The following is a 23248-nucleotide window of genomic DNA, read 5'->3' as shown; positions in this document are numbered from 1 at the left end:
GCTTTGAGAGGCCTTTGGTCATGGGCTTGGTTAGCTTTTTCTTGTGTCTTTGATGATTCTTTGCCCTGGAGAAAGCATGGAATCTTCCCCCAACCACCATAGGAAGCAATGGAGGATGTCTGGGGACACCTTGTTCAGGGGCCCATAGAATTGAACTTCTGCTCAGAAAACAGGCATTCCAGCCTCCAGAACATACTCCATGGGCAATAATAGAGAGGGTATTTGGAACCCAGATAACTGTAAGTCCTGATTTTTTTTTACTCCTTGATATCTGAATACACACACACACACAGAGAAAGAGATCTTGTTCATCGTGCACATCTGTAGTTCCCATTTGTGTGTGCCCTGCTTGCTGCTGCTGCTATGACAAGGGATGTTTTTGCACTCCTGTGTGGAAATAGTGAGGGCCATTCCGCACAGCTTTAATGTTGCTGAAGTGTTACCATTGTGTAACGCTATTTATTTTTCATTATTCACGACGTCGTACACAATCTGCAACACTCCTGCAACACTCCCTCAAAAATCGCTTTGATGTAGCGCTTTTCAGGAAATCCACAAAAGTGGATTCCCCCTTTAAAACCTCTAGACTCTTGAGAACAACCTGCAACACATCCAAAAAACACATGTGCGTTTTCAGTATAGCGGTAGCAAGCATGTCCTTCCCTAAGCTCTTGCACCCGAGCTTCTGGTGTCGCAATCACTATTTCCCCCCCACCTTAAACCGGCAAAAGCAACGAATAAGTGACGCTTCTTTGACAGAAATACCTCCACAAGCAATTGTCTGTAAAGTTTCCAAGCACAATACAGCCCCCTGTTCGACACTGCCTGTAATTTCGGCCAGAAATTACACGGGGGGGGGGGGGGATTTTTTTTTAACGTTAAGAGCATGTAAACGATTAAGCGCCAGCTCCTACACCAGCGAAAAAGGTCTTTCTGATACATCGAATGAACAAATATGCGTTGCTACTGGTGTTTTTGAGTTTTTAAAAAAACAGTTTTTAAAGGGAAGCATGAACACAACAGTTAATTGGCTGTTCTGTTTGATTGACGGCCAGGGGCGGGAGGAAGTGTGGAAAAATATTGCCTCCTTTGTTGCGATTTTGGCGAGATCGGAAACTTGTGCGTTACGAGAACAGTGCTAGTGGGAGAGCCTTTTTTTCGATAGAAACGGCTGTGTGCGTTACCGAGACCTGCCTCTTTTGATTGCAGCACTTTTCAATAGCGCTCAGATTTAGCAACATTTCTTGTTGTGCGGAATGGCCCTGAGTGTTTCATTATCTACATTCAGCAACATACATGCAGCCTGCTACTGTGAATAAAAGCTTCTAGATCAGAACTACAATGGTCCAAACTTTCAAATCCCCTTGAGAGTAAAACCTGCAAACAAATCAAACAAACAATAACACAATAAATTGTGTCATATGAATTTCCAACAATGATCTTTTGAAACCAACTCAGTTTGCTGTGGGTGTCAGGCATGAACTGGAAACCGGCCAAAGAACGGCACAATGTCTACTGAATGCTTTAAGTGTACCGTTGAGTAATGCCCTTCCCTTTTGCTTTTCAGGTTAATTGGCACAGCATCATTGGCACTCAAGGAACTGGTGGGCACGCAAAGTAGATCGCTCCCTTACAAGCTGATTCCCCTGCTGAACGAAAAGGGGCTGGAAACTGGAGTGAGTGGCTCCCTAACTTTTTGTTTGTTGTGTGTTTTCCTGAATAAAATATTCCAATAGTGTTTCAGCAAATATTTGCTTGGGAAAGCTTCATAGTGTTGACTTACAATACTAAAGGGACAGAGTGTGTATCAAGGGAGAGCCTTCCCACTTAGTAGTTTATGCAAACTATTTCTTGGCGCACCATTCACTTGCCTTCCTTTGAAGTGCTTCTGCCTCAAAGAGAGTAGCCTAGCACTTCATGAACCTCCTTCATGTTTTTATTTTTTTATTTTTTTTAAATCTGAGATGTAAAATGGGCTTCTCAGCTGAGCATTCTCATTTTTAAAGTGGTAAAGAAGTGCAGTCTACCCCTTCATTCCTAGTCATTGGCCCTTCCTATACATTGCATTTGCCTTGTGTACTTTTTAAGTGTGCCCTGGGTTCTGTAGACCACATGTGTGCTGCAAGTTTTGTCCTTGAAACTCAGTTCCTAGGCACATGGGGCCCAATTTGGATTGGAACCACCATGCATGGGGAGAGGGGGCTTATAAAGTGTACTGGTTTGGTTTTATTGTAAATTGAAATAAATTGTTTTGATTTTAACGTGACCTTAATTGTTGTTCACCACCTTTTGACAGCAAGTCCGAGAGGGGCTGGCTAGCTATCTAGCTACGTAGGTAGGCAGCTAGCTAAATAAATAAATAAATAAATTGCATGCCATTAGCTGGAATCTCAAAAGGCTGCGTGCCTTCACAAAATGCTTTTCTTTGCACATCTGGGGATGCATGTGTGTATACATGCCCAATTTTTCCCTTTTGGCGGTAGCCACTGAGGCCTCAGAGGTCCTTCTCTGGAAAGCCTCTATCAAGGGGTTTGCAGGGGATATTGGATCTACTGCCTGAATAAATGCCCTGAAAAGATTCCACAAATCAGAGGAACATGGTGCCTGCCACTTTGGATTTTAGATGGATTTGTCATTATTATTTGTATTATAAAAATCTTTGGTATGTTATGAAATTGATTATTATTCTTTTTGTCCTTGAAGAAACTACTGCACATTACATAAATATATGTGCGTATGCATTTTATATGCATTATATATATTCTTGCAGTACTTGAGATATGTGTGCTGTGCTGTTATGGCCATAAAAGCAATCGATTTCCACTGAAACTAGCTACCCTACAATTAATTGTTAAGATCTAAAGAAATCCAAAAGTGGTTCTGGGACTTCAAATGTCTTTTTCTTTTATGTACAACAGCTTCTTTTGCCAGACTGCTTTTGAAATTCAGGGGAATTTTAATAGGACCTTATGATAGGACGTGGATGTCTGCTGATCTGAAAGACTGTTTATCTTAAACATTTTTGTTAGCCTAAGAAGCTCTTTACATCCTGGCAAATATTCATGACTTTTCCCCCCTTTTAACATAGGCAACAATTAATTTAGTGGTAGGTTATGAGCCACCATCTGGACCTCCAAATCCGAATGACCCCGGGGGAACAGGTATTGAAGGTATGTCAGCACTTTTCAGGATCTTCTCTCCCGAAAAATAGTAGTGTATTTTTTAAAAGTTATTTAAATGACTTTATGGTGGCATTTCAGGGTCAAAGTAGACATGATGATAGCAGCAGGCTTGTTTGCTTAAACCTAGATCTGCCCTGCTTGCACACAAAGAGGGTGTGGGGCTGGGATACTAAAGAGGTGCATGTGAGCAAGGTGAGCTGAGCACTCCCCTACTCCAGCTGCTTGGTCCCAGCAGAGCTCACTCCCATGTCAGAGTGCAAGAGAAATCCAGTGAATATGTAGCACCTTCTGTTGCTGTTGAAGCTGGGGCACCATCCCAGCCCCCATGCAGGACTGGACTGGACCAAGTTTGAAGCAAACAGGTTTTGCTGCTGCTGCGTCTAGCTGGATCTTGATTGCTCTCAGCATTGCTTCATAAAGGTCTGAAATAAAAGCACGAGCCTGTTGTTTTCATGTGCCCTAAACAAAGAGGTAATGGGCCCAGCTACAGGCGTCTTAGGCAATCTGTCAAGGCCATGGTGTCATGCAAACATTTTTCTTCCAGTGTCATTTCTCTGTTCTAAACTTTCCCCTGGAACAGCTATTTGCCCTGTGTGTGTGTGTGTGTGTGGGGGGGGGAACAGTCAAGTACTGGTATGTGTGTTACTTCGGGCTAAGGTTGTGTGATTCGGCCACCGAACTGGCCGAAGCAGCTGTTCTCGCCTGTAGCAGCCAGCACTGCACTGCACAGTGTGTGTGTGGGGGGGAAGGTGCAGGCTCCAGTATGCTGGGGAACGGCCGCTTCGGCAGCCGCATCACACAACTCTTCTTCAGGCTACAGCAGGCTTTTTCAACCAGGGTTTCCTGAGATCCTGGGGTTTCTTGATGGCCCTGGAAGGGTTATTAATTTTATAATATAGTTTTAAAAACCTGATAAACACTTATTGGGTGATATGATCATATATCATAGAATCATAGAATCAGAATCATAGAGTTGGAAGGGGCCATACAGGCCATCTAGTCCAACCCCCTGCTCAACGCAGGATTAGCCCTAAGCATCCTAAAGCATCCAAGAAAAGTGTGTATCCAACCTTTGCTTGAAGACTTCTAGTGAGGGGGAGCTCACCACCTCCTTAGGCAGCCTATTCCACTGCTGAACTACTCTGACTGTGAAAAATTTTTTCCTGATATCTAGCCTATATCGTTGTACTTGAAGTTTAAACCCATTACTGCGTGTCCTCTCCTCTGCAGCCAACAGAAACAGCATCCTGCCCTCCTCCAAGTGACAACCTTTCAAATACTTAAAGAGGGCTATCATGTCCCCTCTCAACCTCCTTTTCTCCAGGCTGAACATTCCCAAGTCCCTCAACCTATCTTCATAGGGCTTGGTCCCTTGGCCCCAGATCATCTTCGTTGCTCTCCTCTGTACCCTTTCAATTTTATCTACGTCCTTCTTGAAGTGAGGCCTCCAGAACTGCACACAGTACTCCAGGTGTGATCTGACCAGTGCCGTTTACAATGGGACTATGACATCTTGTGATTTTGATGTGATGCCTCTGTTGATACAGCCCAAAATGGCATTTGCCTTTTTTACCGCTGCATCACACTGCCTGCTCATGTTTAGTTTACAATCCACAAGTACCCCAAGGTCTCGTTCACACACAGTGTTACCTAGAAGCGTATCCCCCATCCAGTAGGCATGCTTTTCATTTTTCTGACCCAGATGCAGAACTTTACATTTATCTTTATTAAATTGCATCTTGTTCTCATTTGCCCATTTTTCCATTGTGTTCAGATCTCGTTGAACTCTGTCTCTATCTTCCGGAGTATTTGCCAGTCCTCCCAATTTGGTGTTATCTGCAAACTTGATGAGTAGTCCCTCCACCCCCTCATCTAGATCATTAATAAATATGTTAAAAAGTACCGGGCCAAGCACCGAGCCCTGAGGTACCCCGCTACTCACCTCTCTCCAGTCTGATGAAACACCATTGACAACAACTCTTTGAGTGCGGTTCTCTAACCAATTCCCTATCCACCTGACTATCTGAAAATCCAGATTGCAGTCCTTCAATTTATCCATCAGAACATCATGGGGAACCTTGTCAAAAGCTTTACTAAAATCCAAGTAAATGACATCAACCGAATTTCCCCGATCCAGCAAACCTGTTACTTGGTCAAAAAAGGAAACCAGGTTGGTCTGGCAGGACCTGTTGGAGACAAATCCATGCTGACTTCCTTGGATCACCAAATTGTCCTCCAGATGTTTGCAGATCGCTCCCTTTAATATCTGCTCCATTATCTTCCCCACAACAGAGGTCAGACTCACTGGTCTGTAGTTTCCCGGGTCATCCTTCCTCCCTTTTTTGAAGATCAGAATAACATTTGCTCTCTTCCAGTCCTCCGGGACATCTCCAGTCCTTAAAGAGGTTCCGAAGATGATGGACAAGGGCTGTACAAGTTCTCTGGAAAGTTCTTTGAGTACTCTCGGGTGCATTTCATCCGGACCAGGGGATTTGAACTCATCCAGTGCAGCTAAATGCCTCTCGACAACCTCTCTATCCATGTTAACCTGCCACCCAGATACTGTCCTTTGGCTATGGCCATCTCTAGATGTGCCTAAACACTTTGACCTGTGGGAAAAAACAGATGTAAAATAGGCACTAAGCCTTTCTGCTTTCTCTGCATCTTCCGTTAGAGTTTGTCCATCCTCACCCAACAGTGGGCCTATTGCCTCCTTTACTTTACGTTTGCTCCTCACATAACTGAAAAATCTTTTCTTGTTACAATGGGCTTCCCTGGCCAATCTTAGCTCACTCTCAGCTTTGGCCTTTCTGATGATTGATCTACAGTGCCTAGTAACCTGTAGGTACTCTTCTTTAGAGCTCTGTCCTTCCCTCCATTTCCTGAACATTTTCCTTTTCTTTCTTAGTTCCTCTTGAAGTTCTCTGTTCATCCAAATAGGCTTTTGTTGTTCATGGCAAATAGATGGGGAAGAAATGGAGATAGTGACAGATTTTATTTTCCTGGGCTCCAAGATCACTGCAGATGGGGACTGCACCAAAGAAATTAAAAGATGCTTGCTCCTGGGGAGGAAAGCTATGGCAAATCTAGACAGCATCCTAAAAAGCAGAGACATCACCCTGCCAACAAAAGTGCGTTTAGTCAAGGCTATTGTATTCCCAGTTGCAATGTATGGCTGCGAAAGTTGGACCATAAGGAAGGCCGAGCGTCAAAGAATTGAGGCTTTTGAACTCTGGTGCTGGAGAAGACTCTTGCGAGTCCCTTGGACTGCAAGGCGAACAAACCGGTCAGTCCTAGAGGAGATCAGCCCTGACTGCTCTTTAGAAGGCCAGATCCTGAAGATGAAACTCAAATACTTTGGCCACCTCATGAGAAGGAAGGACTCCCTGGAGAAGAGCCTAATGCTGGGAGCGATCGAGGGCAAAAGAAGAAGGGGACGACAGAGAATGAGGTGGCTGGATGGAGTCACTGAAGCAGTAGGTGCAAACTTAAATGGACTCCGGGGAATGGTAGAGGACAGGAAGGACTGGAGGATCATTGTCCATGGGGTCCCGATGGGTCGGACACGACTTCGCACATAACAACAACAACAAATGATCATATATGTTCATGTTGACCTGGCCCCTCTCCCCAAATGGCTAATAATGGGCCGGGGGGGGGGGGTGGAAAGGGAAGTGGCCCTGGGTGGTATCTACACAGCTATGTTTCCCAACCATATTGTGCATGATTGTGCCACTTATGTTTTTTCTCAAAGCCTGAAGAATATTTCAGGAGTTTCTGAAAGGTAAAAAAATTAAGAAAGGCTGAGTTAGAGGAACTTCCTCCAGGGATAAGGGGCCTTACTCCCCTTAAGGAATCATTTAAATTGGAGGAAGGTTCCTCAGACTGGTGAAAGGCATCAAAAGTTGCCACCATATGGGGATGATCAATGTTCAAGTTTGTCCAGTGAAGAGTATTTTCAGCTGTCTGAATTAGTGTGATGCAACAGCAGGCCTTTGTAAAGCGTTTGGGAGATGTTGCCTAATGATAAGGACCCTGCCTGATGAGTAACAAGAAAGGGACTATTAAAATGTGCAATCCATTTTTTGTCTTTTCACTTTGCCTTTTAAGGATCCCTTTTACACTGATTAGCTTTCGACTGTGCCTCTGTGAATCAAATTCCTGCTTGCAGCTATCTGTTCCAAGAGCTGTGACCCTGGGTTTTTTATTGTCAAGATTTAAAGCCCTTCCAAATGTTAGCTTTTTCGTGTCCTGGGAGGCAATTTGTTAGTTTACAGAAAACCTGCTAGAGTCCAGTCAGCAGTTATATGGACTGGACTTCAAGTTAAGAAAAGAGGATATTGCCAGTAAGAAATATGGTTAGAGGCCAGGGTGTGACCTTTCCCTGCAGCTACCAAAAACCAGTTCCTCCAGTTTTCAGGAAGAGATGTCACCTTTACACTTTAAATTGTATTGTACAAGAAATGAATCAGCTAGACTCTGTTTTATTTGGAATAGACCATGCAGCAAGCTAGAAGTTCAATGTAAACACAATAAATTAGGCTTTTTGAGATTTTCGTTTGTGCCTTAGAAGCATGGATTTATTTTAAGAATGTGCTGATAATGTACATTTATTTTAGATACATCTTATACATTTTTATATAATACAAGCAATACTCCCTGTCTAACACTGCCTGCAGGGGCCATGATTTGAGTCATATCCCTGCTGTTGGAGTAGGGTATCTTACTCTCCCTTGGCATTTCTATGATGGAACTCCATCTACTTCTATCCCCTGAGCTACGGAAGAAGGGAAGTTGTACAATATGGATACTTGGCTTAAAAAAAAAAAAACCAACACACCTCGATCAGTACTGCTCAGAGCAGGCAATTTCCACCTGAACAGTGGCATGGAAGGAAAGGGTTAAGCTCTGTACCCAGCACAAATCAGACTACTCTATAACACTTTTAAATTGTAAAGTCAAATGTCAAGAGACCTAGTCCTAGATTTCCTACCATTTGTTCTTGTGGAGAATCAAAACTTAGAAAATAATTTGTGAAAAACAAATTATGAATCATGACATCTGAGATTCCGAGAAAAGTTAACAGCTTTGCAATGGATCACCACCCACTTAGCGGTTTAGGCAATAAACGCAATAACACCGCACTGGATGCCTTTTGCAATTATGCCTTCCATGTTAGAGTTTTGTAATTCAGAATTTCTAAGTAGTGGCCAAAAGGAACTGCTCTAAAGCTTTTTTACGGTTTCATATCCTGTCCAAGGAGGAAATCATGTTTATCAGGAAGAAAAGACTGTGCAATACTGCAGGAGTGGTTTAAGGCAGTGGTCCCCAACCTTTTTCCGGCTGGGGACCGGCGGGGCACATGCGGCATACGCGGCCGAAATTGGGCATGTGCAGCACTTTCACGCATTCGCGCATGCATGCATGTGCGAAAGTGCCGCGCATGCGCGATTCCGGCCGAGCATGGCACGTGTGCGCATGCACGGCCGGGCCGTGCATGCGCGATTCGTGGCATGGCCCTGATTCCCTCTCCCCCCCCTCCCGCAGTAAGAAGCTTCCCGGGCCGCAAGCTTGCAGCCCGGGGAAGTTTTTTACTGCGGGGGGTGGGGGGTGGGGAGAGGGGATCGCGGCCCGGCGGCCTGGCCTTCGCGGCCCGACACTGGGCCGCAGACCGCAGGTTGGGGACCACTGGTTTAAGATTTTGTAGGGCCCGTAGCATCAGAGCCAATTTAAGGATTCACAGGGCCTAGCAGAATACAATTGTGGCAGGAGCACCCAGACTGTGGGCAGAGGGAAAGGAATGTCACTTCAAATGTCCTTAAAGAGGGAAAAGGGGGAGGAGGCTAAGACCTTGATCCATTGTGTGTGGGGGGGGAGGGGAGAAGACACTGTGTAGGGCCCTTGGAAGCATGAGGTTCCTGGAAGCACAAGGCCTCTAGCACATGCTACATATTCTTCATGCAGTACTGCAGTACTGTGCAGTACTGTGTTGAAACCTTGCCTGCTCCTGTTTTTAAATAATTTCCCGTGAAGTGCTGTGACCCTTCTGTATGATGTGCTATAATATTTCAGTTTACATTGTATATTTGGAACAGAGGATATATATGTATGGATTTTCAGTTCTGTTATTTGTTTAAAATGCATTGTCTGTATTGAGAGCCAGCTTGGTGTAGTGGTTAGGGGTGCGGACTTCTAATCTAGTGAGCCGGGTTTGATTCTGCACTCCCCCACATGCAGCCAGCTGGGTGACCTTGGGCTCGCCATGGCACTGATAAAGCTGTTCTGCCCGAGCAGTAATCTCAGGACTCTCTCAGCTTCACTCACCTCACAGGGTGTCTGTTGTGGAGAGAGGAAAGGGAAGGCGATTGTAAGCCCTTTGGGAAGAGAAAAGCAGCATATAAGAACCAACTATTCTTCTTCCTCTGTATTCCCATTTACATACAAGAAAGGAAAAAATCATATCAAAGTAGTTGCAAGGGATGCATAAGCAGACCCAAAAGAAAGGGAACAACTAAAACAAATACCTAACGAAAAGCAAAATGTTGCAGAAGAACAAAGATGTGTGGAAATGTCTCTAAACACATTTTAAAGCATCCCACAAATACTTACAAAAAGACAAATCTGTCATGAAAACAGCACTGAAGCACTGAACAAAAAATTCTATAAATGAATATACTTCAATGAATATATATATATAAACCAGTATCTTTAATTATAGCACATAGACAAAGATTCACCAGCACTCCTTGGGAAAAGGTGCTTGATTCTGGCAGCAATCCTAATCAGATTTCAGTGGGAGTAAGCCCTATTGAATAAAATGGAACCTTCATCTGAATACACCCGCTGTGGGTTGGCCCTTAAAGTCCAAACGAGACATTATGCGTAACGTGATTGTGATAGAAACTTGAAGATAGGCAACAATTTCCAGTCCCTGTGGGAACTCAGTTCTGAACCATCCCCCGGGGTTTCGATTTGGATTTCCTCCCCCCTCCTCTTACACACACAGAGTTTTCCTGGCCTGAACCACCCTTGGGGGTGTAATTTATCCTACTGGGAGGCTGCACATACATTCAGTACTTGCACATGTAGCTTCCCCTGTGCCATGGTCCTAATCCCCATCAGGCAGAACTGAATTCGCACAGGGTCCTCACAGCTCCTTTTCAGAAGCAAAGTCCCCATGGCAATCACATGCTACACATAACATCTAGTTTGTCCTTGAATTTGCAAATTCCAACTATTCAACACTTTCAATAGGCCAGGCATGGTTCTACTAATGTGTGAAGCTGCTTTTTATGTTCAGAAAGAATATTGCAATGCTTTATCCCCTTCCATCATCACAATAACTCTGTGAAGAAGGGGATTGTTCCTCCTCACATTATACTCCCACTGTTCTTAACATTATAGTTTGCTAGCATAACTGCCCAGTTCCATCTGCTGGGGCACATAGCTGTGAGTTCTTCATTATTTCTCCTAGCAGGATAATATCATGCTGACTGTCCATTAACTATACTCACGTACTTCTTTGACAGGTGGAGAAGAAGATGGAGGGGACGAAGATGCAGCTGATGGTGGGACCGGTAGCCTTCCCCAAGGCAGACCAAGTGGCACTCATGAAGTTCAGCTTGCTCAGCGCATTGCCAAAGGGAAAAAATCCCGGAGGGCACTGTCTAATAAACCTCAAGACTTCCAGGTTGCAGAGTTCTTAAAAGGACATACTTTCCCATGTTATGTGTCTGCTGTACAGTGGGCTTGAATCGATGTCACATTTCAAAATAGTCTAAGGCTGCCCTTCCATGTACTCATGTTTGCAAAGGGGCTGCATATGTCAGTTAGGCCCAGGACAAATGTATCCAGAGTCAACTGGTTGTTGTGGGATTCCCGAGCTGTGTGGCAGTGGTCTGGTAGTTTTAGTCCCTGACTTTTTGTCAGTAACTGTGGCTGGCATATTCGAAGGAAGGACACAGCAAGATGGGAATCTCTAATAATTTGGCACAAAGAATCCCACCTTGTCCTACCTCTAAAGATGCCACCAAAGTTGCAGGAACTAAAACTACAAGGCTGCAGCCACACAACCCGGAACACCCTCAATAACCAATATATTTTCCTCTTCAGACATTTCCAGAAACTCTTCTTTAAATGCTGGTAGATTCTTTTCCTTGATATAATGGCTACAGTCTGGAAAACAAAGGGAGGGTGAGAGTAAATCCCAGAACTCAAGAGAAAAGTATTTGTTTCTCTAAGCAACTAGTTAATATTTGATAAACAGCTCAGCTAACAATGAGGAGGCAGCAACACCATAAATATGCGCCATGATCCAGCCGCTCACTGCATGAAAGGAGCTTTGGTTATGTACACAGAGTTCCAGGCTGGCAGGAGATGTTCCCTTACCCTTTTGTGCTTGCAAAGGCTCCACATGCACCGTTAACTGCTTCCCCGAATGTAAGACTAGTAGCAGGTTTGACCCTGCTCTGCAATAGAAGTTCCCTCATAGCTTTGCCAGTCCCTAGTTGGAAAATACCTGGAAATTGAGAAAGACAGAATTGTGGGAGGGAAGAATCTTCATGTGAACACATTAAGCTGTCTAACACTGAATCAGATTATCAGCCCATCAGAGGCAGTATTGTCTACTCAATAGCTCTCCCAAGTCTCAGGTGGAGGCAGGGATGCCAGCCTCCAGGTGGGACCTGGGGATCCCCTGGAATTACTGCTCTTCTCCAGACTACAGAGATCAGTTCCCCTTGAGAATATGGCTGCTTTGGGGGTACATTCTATAGCATTGTATTCTACTGAGGCCTCTATCTTTCCCAGGCTCCATCCCAAAATCTCACAGAGTTTCCCAACTTGGATCTGGCAGCCCTACCCCCCCCCCCCCCAGCTCCTGTTGGTGGCCAGGAGGGGCCTGACAATCCTAGGTGGAGGTCATTCATGTCATCTCTTCTCTGATTCCTTTAACTGGAGATACTGGGGATTGAACCTGGGATCTGCTGCATGTCAAGTGGGATATAATGCCAAGGAGTCCACCTTCCAAATATTTTCTCCAGGTGACCTGATCTTTAATGCTTGGAGATCAGTTGTAAATTGATCTCAGGAGATCTGCAAGTCCACCACTTGGAGGCTGGTAAGTGACCTGGGCCCATCACACACTCTTAGCCTGTCTGTCTCACAGGGATTGTTGAAGCAGAGGAGAGAAGAATGTAAAAAGAAACATCATTATAACCAAATGTTACTGTTACAGTTGTTGTTATCCTGCTGTTATTATTGAGCCATGTTTTTACCTGTATTATGATTTCCAAGTTTTCTGAAAACTGTCGTGAGCTGCGAGGGGAGAATGGCATATAAACAAACTGACCAACAAGCAATCAAACAAACAAGCAACTAAAACAGGGGGAACACATTACGAAGTGCTTAGTAGCTTGAAAAGCTAACCAATTTATCACTAACTGAATATTTGTATATTTTTTTCTCCATCAGATCCGTGTTAGAGTTATTGAAGGCCGTCAGCTGTGTGGGAATAACATAAAACCGGTTGTGAAAGTGCACGTTTATGGTCAGACTCACAGAACGAGAATCAAAAGAGGGAACAATCCCTATTTTGATGAGGTGAGTTTGTGCATATTGCCAGCCTCCTAGCTCAGAGTAATTTCTTTTTCATAAACAACAGAAATTAAAGTGCATTTACATTTTAGAAAACCTGAAGCAAACTGGCTTGGAATGAGGTTAACTTCCAATTAAGCATTACAGCTGAGAACATGTCGTAATGGACTTTTGAAATACACATTGTAGAAACACTTATTTTATAGCCTGTTGCCATATTTTCCATCTCGCCTTGCCAAAAGTATAGTTCAGAGATGGGGCAATTGGAAACTGCCTGGCTGTTCCTGCAATAAGAAAACCTTCTACACTAGGAAATAGTGTAATATTGGGTGGCCAACACCATTATGCCATTGTATGACTAAGACTCCAGTACTGCAGATCAGCCAGGTACACCACTGCAGATACTTGAGAAACTTATTAAATTATTATTGATAATAATATATATGGCCATTAACTTGCAACAGTGTGACTCTAGTGCAATTAACATGCTCTACATGGTGCTCTCATTCTTTGTACATGCTTAAAATCTGAGGTGTTTCCCTCTTATCTTAACAGATGTTCTTCTACAACGTACACATGACCCCCTCAGAGCTCTTTGATGAACCAATAAGTATTCGGGTAAGGAGGAATAACAGTGTTCACTGTACATGCCTCATTGCTGTTGAGCAAGAGTTATAAATGGTTTATCCCTTCCTTTCAATTATAGGTTTATGACTCATATTCTTTGCGGGCTGACAGTCTAATGGGGGAATTTAAGGTAAGCTTTCTTGATCTTCTGCCACTTACAGGAACACACTAGATCATTGTTGGTGCCTTGACTACCTCCTCACCAGGGGTGTAACCAAAGGACTGAGGCAAGAAGACACAACCTCTTTGAACATCTCAGTTGTGGAGACTGTGCATTTTAAATGGACCAGAGCTGCTGAACATGGACTCAGAGATTATTAAACTGCCAAACTGTGAGAAAAGGGCCAACCACCAATATAATGTCCCTGTCTGATAAAGGTGAGAGTTCTTTATCAGGAGTGGTTGGAGAGTAGATAGTTCTCACACAGCTATTTTGACATTTGATTCAGGTTGTTATTTCATTTTATCCAGCCTTTTTTCTCTCATGGAATTCAATGTGATAGACATGGATTTATTTGCAGTGGTTTAATATCAGCTTCCTTTAAAAGAAAAATCAAAACAGGTTTCCTTAGTATGTCTCTCCTCCATGTGATGACCAGAAAGACTTAGCTTCAGCAAGTTGACGTCTGTCATTTTGCCTTTCCAGTTACATCCCAAGACAAGGCCATCACACACCATTATGTTTGCTGTGGTGACCAGCTGTGTCATTGAAAGCAAGCAAACAGCAGAGCCAAATGATTATTGCATTATCTTGTTTGTAATTGGTTACTTACAGAGAGATCACATTTTAAACTCTTCTTACAGATTGACATTGGTTATGTCTACGATGAACCAGGTAAGTAGGTGTTCTCTGCATATTCTTACCACAGTAAAAGGGAGATGTCTAGGCATGATGGCCAACTTAAAAAAAAAAAGTGCAGTATCCTGCAGCATACTAAGGAAGAAATATTTAACTTCTAATATAATAAATGAATTATCAAATAAAGGAGCCAGTAGTGGGCAGTCGTCAGTGCAGTGGTTCAAGGTGACTTGCAATAATTGTTATAAAATATTTCCAGTTAAAATCTGAATAGAATAACAAACACCCAGTCTTCCCCTCCTCCACCTGCTATTAACCCTGCCTCCAAGTCCTTAATGGTTTTGAACTGCAGTTGTGGTTAGCTCTGCCATTGGCTTGTGAGAGAAGTTTCCCTTCCTCTCTGATTTCTGTGATTCAGGCAGAGGAGCAGCCCAAGTTTTCCTAGGTGTTATTAACAGTATTCTTGTGTAGGTTCTTCCTAACTGTAATTAGGAATTTGAGATGAAACCTGTTTCATCTACAATTGAATGGCCATTGGAAGAGTGTTCATAGAGTGAGGAAGAAGAGACTCTTTGTGGTGTGAACACAGTGTACAAGCTTGTGTCTATGACCTTTGGGTTTGTGCTGGTTCCTGACACGCAGTGGTCCTTTTGCCAGACAGTGGTGTATGAAAATGATGCATTGGTGGCAGTGGTATTTGAGCCCTATCCTGACACTTAATTCAAAGTAAAGGTCTGCTTATTTTGTACTGGACTTTAATCTTATCTCTTTTGCAAGAAGTGGTGTTGGATGAGAAAAACAATAGAAGCTAAGCATCCTACTTTTATTTGCATTATTTCTCATGTATGTATGTTATCATTTTTAAAACAGAAAAACCCAAACCTTTATTTTATCTACTAATATCTGATATTTCCTTCCAGGCCATGCTGTCATGAGAAAGTGGCTGCTTCTAAATGATCCTGAAGACACAAACTCAGGTCCCAAAGGTTACTTGAAAGTCAGCATGTTTGTTCTTGGAACTGGAGATGAGACACCAGTAAGTTGAATGCATAGATAGTTTTACTCTCTTTTTGGGGAGGCTCTGAATCTCAGCTAACTTATGACAACCCAATATGGTTTTCATGGCAAGAGTCAAACAGAGATGTTTTGCCATTGCGTGCCTCAGCACAGGAACCCTGGACTTCTTTGGTGGTCTCCCATCCGGGTATTAAATAGGGCTGACCCTGCTTAGCTTCCAAGATATGACAAGCCTGAGCTAGCCTAGGCTACCCATACCAGGGCATGAACTTCTTACTGATTCTACTGCTAAATTTGTCCTGGCAACTGCACTGAGTTTATTCTCGGGCAGAAGGTTTTAGAAAGATTGAGTCTGCTTACTGTGTGTTTCTTTCCCTCAGTTCTGCTTGCTCAGCTACTTTCCACTCTGTTGCCACAGCATTTCTCTGGGCTGCACCAATACCTTTCAAAGGTACATCTTTCCTGTGATGTTTCTGTTTGGGGTGAAACTTTTCCTTGCCCGTGGCCTTGCTTTTTCCTCCTTTTGCTATTCTCAATGGATTGTCTGAAAAAAGCTTATGAATCTTTTTTGTGGGAATGTCCTGGGCTTTTCCCCGAAAAGCACATTAACAAAATAATGGAAACATTATTAAAGTTAAAAATATCAAGTCATAGGCACTTTCCTTCCTAAGTAGCAAGGCTTGCTATTTGGTAAATATGACATTATATAGTCACTAATGCACACCATTGCAAAAACTTTCTGGAAAAACATTTGGTTTTGATTGCTGTAATAAAGCTGGCTTTTAAAATACTGTAGATAGGAAACAATTAAGAATCCAAGTTAGGGCAGTTCCATTTTTGTATATGGATGATTGTAATCTTGTTACCTGTTCGCAAATAATAATGCCAATCAAGCTTTAACTAAAGCGGCATTCAGCATACAAAAATGCAAGATCTGTTCAGGCATTTGTTCAGAGTCAGTCAGTTACAAGTATGAAAGGATCTGTGTATTTTTTTTTAATAAAAAATTAGTTCCATTCAGAAATAGCTACAGATAGTTCCAATTTGATCTGCTAGTCCTTAGATATTAAAACATGCATTTGAACCTCCTACATGCCGATGTTATTATCAAATTGTCCAGTACATGATCTGTTGCCATGCTAAGCCAGCACATGATGACACATTGTTGATGTTCAGTGGATTCCACTGATGATTTAGCACTGCAGTCCTAAATAGAGTTGTATCCTTTTGAGTCCCTCAGGGTCAGTTGGCTTAGAGAGGTGTAACTCTATTGCCTATCGTTTATATGGGTAAGCAGATCCACCACAAATCTTCTGTGTTAATTTCCTCTGGAGTAATATATATGAATGAATCTCCAACAGGTGGAAAACAGAGAACGGAACAATGACAACGATGATGTGGAAAGTAACCTATTACTGCCGGCTGGAATAGCCCTCCGATGGGTCACTTTCGTTTTAAAGATCTACAGAGCTGAAGATATTCCGCAGAGTATATAATTTTTAAAAAATTTCTCCGTTGGATGTCATTAAAATAGGAAATTTGTATAAGTGCATGTTTTAAATAGATCACATGTATCCTGATGCTAGCTTCTAGAAAATTTTATAGAAGTTGTTGGAGATGGTTTAAGGCCTCAACCTTACCCAGGTAGTAGACCTGACTAAAAGTTCCTCCAAATAAAAATGTTGCCAGTGCATAGAAAAAGGTTGTTGGAAAGAGAGCCAGATCCTTTCTCTGACAGTATTCAGAGCAGAAGGCATTATTGTACGTAGGAGTACTCCGGTGCCTGAAGTGATACAGCCAACATGCTTCCCTTTGACGCTGCATTGACAGTTGGGAACTAGGCCTCAGTCCTGAAGGGTCCGCATTTGGTTTCTGACCCCGAGTTTGTTAATTTCTGATATTTAGTTTTGCACCGTTTGGATCAGCAGTTCGTTATTTGTTTTGAAATGCCCCTTTAGGATTATTTAATAATTTCAGAGAAAGGTTTGGCATGGTAGTATAATTTAAGCTCCAGTTCTGAACTGTCAACCATGTTGTCTGTTTCTCAAATTATTCAAGTTTTCAAGCTACCGAATTTGGATTTCAGGGGATTATTGTCATTTTCTTCTGTATCCTTTCTCTTCAGTGGATGATGCTTTTGCACAAACTGTGAAGGAAATATTCGGAGGGGAAGCTGACAAGAAAAACCTGGTGGATCCATTTGTGGAAGTCTGTTTCGCTGGGAGAAAGGTATAATAAGTGCTAATAAGCTAAATTCAAGCCCAAAAGCACCTTAGAGACGGACAGGATTTTCTGGGTATGGGATTTTGAGTCAAAGCTCCTAGTAGAGCTAGCGCTTAAACGCTCAAAATCTCATACCATGAATATCTTGTTTGATTTTTAAGATGCTGTTCTACTACAGACCAACACATCTACCCTCTGAGCTAATAAGGAAATACAAATTAAATATCCTGGTTAGAACTCAGTCATTCATAGTACAACGCAAACCATTGTTTTCTATAATAAATGAGTACTGGTGGACAGAATATATACACAGCATTACAGCACCATGGAAGAAAACAATCAAGTCGTATAAACAGGAACAAATTGTTTATATTTTGTGTGTATTAGTATCTCAGATTAATATACACACATATGCATGGTTTGATCCAGAGATCCTTGTCATTTCAATGAGCTGCCATGAGCTGTATACCCATGGCTGTGTCACAAGTGTTATTCCAAACATGCACTTTGAATCTGCTTTTGCAGCTGGGTTTTCCTGCGTGAAACAGGAAAATCTTCTAAAGTCCTTTGAAAATGCATTATCCAATATGTGCGGAATGGGTCTCCTTTTTCAAAGAGATGGTTAGTGCTGTCAGCTTCACAGTTCTGATTACTTGTTGCAAGCGGGATACCATAGGAGGGAGCAATAGTCCTGGCACATGTGACATGAGCGCCGTTAAAGCTAACTGCAGCTACTATTGGTTTGGTAGTATGCAAAAGGCAGTCCAGCAAGAAGCACAAGTCCTGCTTCTGGCTGTATATGAATTTCCCTTGCTGAAGTGGAACAAACATGTTTAGATAATTTGATTCATCGACTTCTGCATCCAATTCCATGACACTGAACTGCCATTTTACGTGATACAGGAAGGTACAGCTCAGCACTGAAAGGATGGCAAATGGTCCGATGCATCATTAGTATTATATAATCACCTCGTCATTCCTTGCCTCAATTTACACTGACATGTCTGGTTGACAAGGTTCAGAGAGACTCCATTGTTTGTCACTTGTATGTGTCAGATAATCAGTCACAGAATGGCCTTTGTTGGCCCAAATTATGGTCCTTTTCCTGTGTGAAATTGTATTAATGTGATTGAGACCTCTAATGAAAGTTATGGAACATTGTTCAGATAGGCATGCCTTCTTCCAGGACACAAATCTTGACTTAAAAAATGCATTCTGGTATATAACTTCCGGGGCAAGCCCGTGATGCCACATTTATTTATTTTCATTCAGGTTTGCACAAATATTATTGAAAAAAATGCCAACCCAGAATGGAATCAACTTATTAATCTTCAGATCAAGGTTTGTGTGTGTAGGGGGGGGGTTGTATCCCAAATTACTAAGTTATTATGTATTGTTTTAATAATAAAGCAGTGATTAATTACAGTTTCGTTTCTTTGTTAGTTTCCTTCAATGTGTGAAAGAATAAGACTGACAGTGTACGATTGGTGAGTTCTTTCTTGTTGTGTATACAGACAAATATAAAACAACAGTTATAACGTGAAGGAGGGAAAGTGTTCTGATATGAAGGGCCAACATATATTTGTTCTTTTCATGGTACATGCAACCACATAATTACTTCTGTTACATTTGTAGAGTGTTGTTGAGATTATTCTAAATACTTTGAAGTTTAGAATCGTCGTCCTCTGTACTAAGACCAACAGACTTTTCTGTGCACATGAAGTTTCCTTGAGTTCTTGTTCATTGCTGCAGTGGGAAGGGGCTCGGAACTGAACATATCCATAGCTGTTCCCTAGCATCACTATAAAGATCACTAGAACTGATTTGTCATTTGTCATTTTGCATTACTTTTAGTAAGGAAGTAGTATGGGCACAGGAATGTGCAGTTCTACAAGACATAAATGTCCTTTACCATTTTAAGAGAGACAATAGGGAAAAAATGGTGCTTATAGGGAAATGGTGCTCTACACGGGCCTGCCCTTGACTTTGATCGGGAAGTTACAGCTGGTACAAAACGCGGCTGCTAGGGTCCTCACTAGGACACCTTGGAGGGCCCATATTCAGCCGGTGCTTCTCCATCTGCACTGGTTACCAGTCTGTTTCCGGGTCAAGTTCAAGGTTTTGGTATTAACCTTTAAGGCCATACGCGGCTTGGGTCCTACTTACCTGCGGGACCGCTTGGTTGCTTATGCCCCCCGCAGGGCTCTTCGCTCTAAGAGTATGAATTTACTGGTTGTCCTGGGCCCTCGGGACATATGCCTGGCCTTGACCCAGGCCAGGGCCTTTTCAGTCCTGGCCCCAGCCTGGTGAAATGAGCTCCCAGAAGAGCTGAAGGCTCTGTCAGAATTGTCAGCTTTCCACAGGGCCTGTAAGACGGAGCTCTTCCACCAGGCATTTGGTTGAGGCCAGGGTCAAACCCCAGTGTTTCCATCAAGGACCCCTTCCCAAAGTCTATCATAGTCTACTAGAATCTATTAGACCACCTCCCACTCACTCCTAGTGGAAGAAGACTCGGCCTCCGTCTGATCCATCTGAACCGTCTGAATGAGGTGGATTGAGATAGATTATTTGTGTTTTTGACCGCTTGCTTGTCTTATTGTAAATTGGGGTTTTATAGGTTTCATTGTATTCTAATGTTTTATTCTGTGAACCACCACGGGTTTCTAGGAAATGCAGCGGTATATAAATTTAACAAAGTAAAGCAAAGAATAGTCATCACTGAACATTATAAAGTTGAAGTTGCCTACAGCCAACTCACTCTCTATCTGATTGGTCCTAGGGGTGTGCTGCCAATAGGAAGATAAGATTCTGCCAGTGAGGGCCAATCAGTTCAAATTGCACTCTGCCAATCAGGGCCAATCAGTGCAAATTGCACTCTGGTAATGAGGGCCAAGCAGTGCAAATTGCATTCTTTCAGTGAGGGCCAATCAGTTCAAATTGCATGCACTCCCTCAGGCAGGAGAAGGAAGCCAGATAATTCCTTTGCCTCCTGAGTTGGTCTCAAGTCTCTGCTGGAAGGAAGCATGGACAAGCTGCAAGGGACGCAGAGATAAGCAGTATTTCAAAAGCAAAATGCCAACAGACAAACAGAATGCAATGAATGTCTCAACTCAGTCCAGTGAGTCAAGGGTTCATTCAGACAGTCTAAGGGCATCAGCAGAAGGAGCAGGTCACAGATTATGGCCCCCACCCAGGCCTCCCAGCCTCAAGTTAATATAGGCTGGCAACAGCCTCTCTGTCCTCACTCTGTGATGACTGATAGTCTTCTGCAGACAGCAGCTCTCTTGCTAACATGGTGTGGTGCCTTTTAGACTAGAGCTGTCTTCCAGCAAATAGCTGGCATTGTTTAATTGGCTCAGGTGAGCCAGATGGGCTTACATGGCAAGGAGCTACAGTTAGAGTTACAGACAGAGGAATGAGGAGCTCCTGCAACAACTTTGGAATCTAAACCCTGGTATGTCTGCAGCTCCATTCCCTCCTGCTGATCAGAGCTATCTGCCTGTTGAACATCTGGTCTAAGCTCTCATCCAACTGAGGCTCTGGTGAAGCTGGGAACTCCTGGCAAAGCTTTTCTTCCAAGGAGTCCTCCCTAACTGGATCTGGGCTCACAAAAAACCCCATGGCCCTGCAGCTGGCCGTGCATCCTTTGCTTTCCCCCCACCCTCCATCTCCTTAGAGGGACTGGTGGGATCCAGCAATCTTCCCCACCAAACCTGACCTTTGGGAGATGTGGGGAGGTGCTTTAGGATGCTTTGGGTTGATCCTGCGTTGAGCAGGGGGTTGGACTAGATGGCCTGTATGGCCCCGTCCAATTCTATGATTCTATGAAGTGGGAAGGAGGCGCCCATCCCCTATAGTCTTCCTGGAGCAGCCTGGCCTTTGGGAGATGGGGTGGGAGGGAAAAAGGCAGCCCCCCATGGCCTTTCCCACCCAGCCTGGCCTTTGGGAGATGTGAAAATAGGGGCAGGAAGGAGATAGCCCCCATGCAGCCTTCCCTGCCCAGCCTTTGGGAAGGAAGGTGGTAGGCCTCCCCCCACAGCTTTTCTGGCCTGGCCTTTGGAAGATGTGGAGGTGGGAAGGTGGCAGTCCACCTCTCCACGGCCTGACTGGCTGGCCTTTGGAAAATGTGGGGTTGGACGGGAAGGTGGGGACAGTGGGGACCTATACAGACACTGTTGTACAGGGATGGGGGGTAGGAGAGCCAGTGCCCCTCCAAAGCAGCTGTCTGGAGATGGCTGGGATGAAGGGCAGCCTGCAGGTTCAGGTGGGGGTGGAGTGGTGAAGGTCTCTCCCACATGGCCAGTGGGCTCTGGGCAGCCCTTACCAGCAACAGTTTTCTAGAGTCCATTGTATTTTTTGCACAGTGGGTTTTATTGCTAGTCTCTAATATTTGTGAAACCCCAACTTCATTCTGTTTAAGTATTGTACTGTGAATCTGAAGTGACATCCCCTTGAGGAAGCTTGACGCATTGGGGTTTCACAAATGTTAGATTCTTTCCCTACAAGCACCCCCCTCCCATTTTTTTCATTGGTGCAGCCCTTTTTTTCTTTCATCTTTCAAGGGGTCACGTTGCTCCATCTGGTGGCCACTTCTCAAACTGAAATTTTTAGACAAGTCTGATCCCATCTGATATCAGAAACCAAGCAAGGCTAACCGTGGCTAGTATCTGGATGGGAGACCTCCAAGGACTTGGGTGGTAATTCCTCCAAGGAATACTGGGGGTCATGATATGGAGGCAGGCAATGGCAAACCACCTCCAAACATCCCTTGCCTGGCTGCCAGACAGTCCTTGGATCTCTTGGCTGCACTGCACACGTGCCATATGATAAATAAATAAATTTGGCCATGGCCGTACCCGAGTCTGCTAAGAGCAACGTCTTTTTCCTAACCTCACACAGTTATAGATTGGGTCCCTATAAAGATGCGCTACTGCTGCTAATGTGTTGCACGCACTGATCAAAATATAGCCTCATGATTAAAATAGTACATAATATAATAATACAAGTTTAGTATACAAGCCACTTAGATACAAGCGTAATGTTGGGTATCTCTTAAAGCAATGCTGTTGTGTTTAATTATAACTTTCCATTTCATGCAGGGATCGTCTAACAAAGAATGACACAATAGGGACAACCTATTTAAGCCTCTCCAGAATTGCTGCTACTGGAGGAGAAGTTGAAGGTGAGCAGCTGGAGGAGCCCCACCCTTCTGTGGCCCCCTTCCAGTGACACATACTGAAGCTTTTTCAGAGGGCATGCCACAAGATCTATCGTTTCATAGCAGCTTTTAAAAATAGTTTTTATTACATTTCCTTTTTGGTTTCTGCTGACTTAATTGTTATATTTCAATATTTTCAATTGTCTCTAGTCATGCTTATTTTACACAGGAAGGTGAAGTATATATGTCTAAAGGTATACATTTCGAAGGAAGGCCGAGCATCAAAGAATTCAGGCTTTTGAACTCTGGTGCTGGAGAAGACTCTTGCAAGTCCCTTGGACTGCAAGGCGAACAAATCAGTCAGTCCTAGAGGAGATCAGCCCTGCCTGCTCCTTAGAAGGCCAGATCCTGAAGGTGAAACTCAAATACTTTGGCCACCTCATGAGAAGGAAGGACTCCCTGGAGAAGAGCCTAATGCTGGGAGCGATCGAGGGCAAAAGAAGAAGGGGACGACAGAGAATGAGGTGGCTGGATGGAGTCACTGAAGAAGTAGGTGCAAATTTAAATGGACTCCGTGGAATGGTAGAGGACAGGAAGGCCTGGAGGATCATTGTCCATGGGGTCGCGATGGGTTGCACACGACTTCGC

The 23248-nt window shown here is 43.6% G+C and overlaps 1 protein-coding gene across 2 annotated transcripts in view; it reads left to right on the top strand.

Moving 5' to 3' along the window:
- The window catches only part of MYOF (myoferlin), a 106340-nt gene that overhangs the window by 21811 nt on the left and 61281 nt on the right, over positions 1-23248 (top strand). For both annotated transcript variants that reach the window (XM_077350275.1, XM_077350274.1), the window contains exons 4-16: positions 1568-1676; positions 3089-3170; positions 10712-10872; positions 12654-12782; positions 13332-13394; positions 13483-13533; positions 14208-14238; positions 15123-15238; positions 16581-16707; positions 17345-17448; positions 18715-18783; positions 18886-18929; positions 22542-22624. In XM_077350275.1, the coding sequence (XP_077206390.1) occupies positions 1568-1676; positions 3089-3170; positions 10712-10872; positions 12654-12782; positions 13332-13394; positions 13483-13533; positions 14208-14238; positions 15123-15238; positions 16581-16707; positions 17345-17448; positions 18715-18783; positions 18886-18929; positions 22542-22624 (1169 nt within the window). The remainder of the gene's footprint in view (positions 1-1567; positions 1677-3088; positions 3171-10711; positions 10873-12653; positions 12783-13331; positions 13395-13482; positions 13534-14207; positions 14239-15122; positions 15239-16580; positions 16708-17344; positions 17449-18714; positions 18784-18885; positions 18930-22541; positions 22625-23248) is intronic.

Source organism: Paroedura picta, chromosome 8 (assembly GCF_049243985.1).
Source record: "Paroedura picta isolate Pp20150507F chromosome 8, Ppicta_v3.0, whole genome shotgun sequence".
Taxonomy (NCBI): domain Eukaryota; kingdom Metazoa; phylum Chordata; class Lepidosauria; order Squamata; family Gekkonidae; genus Paroedura; species Paroedura picta.
The sequence above is the reverse complement of the archived record's forward strand: the minus strand, read 5'-3'. Positions and strand labels throughout refer to the sequence as shown.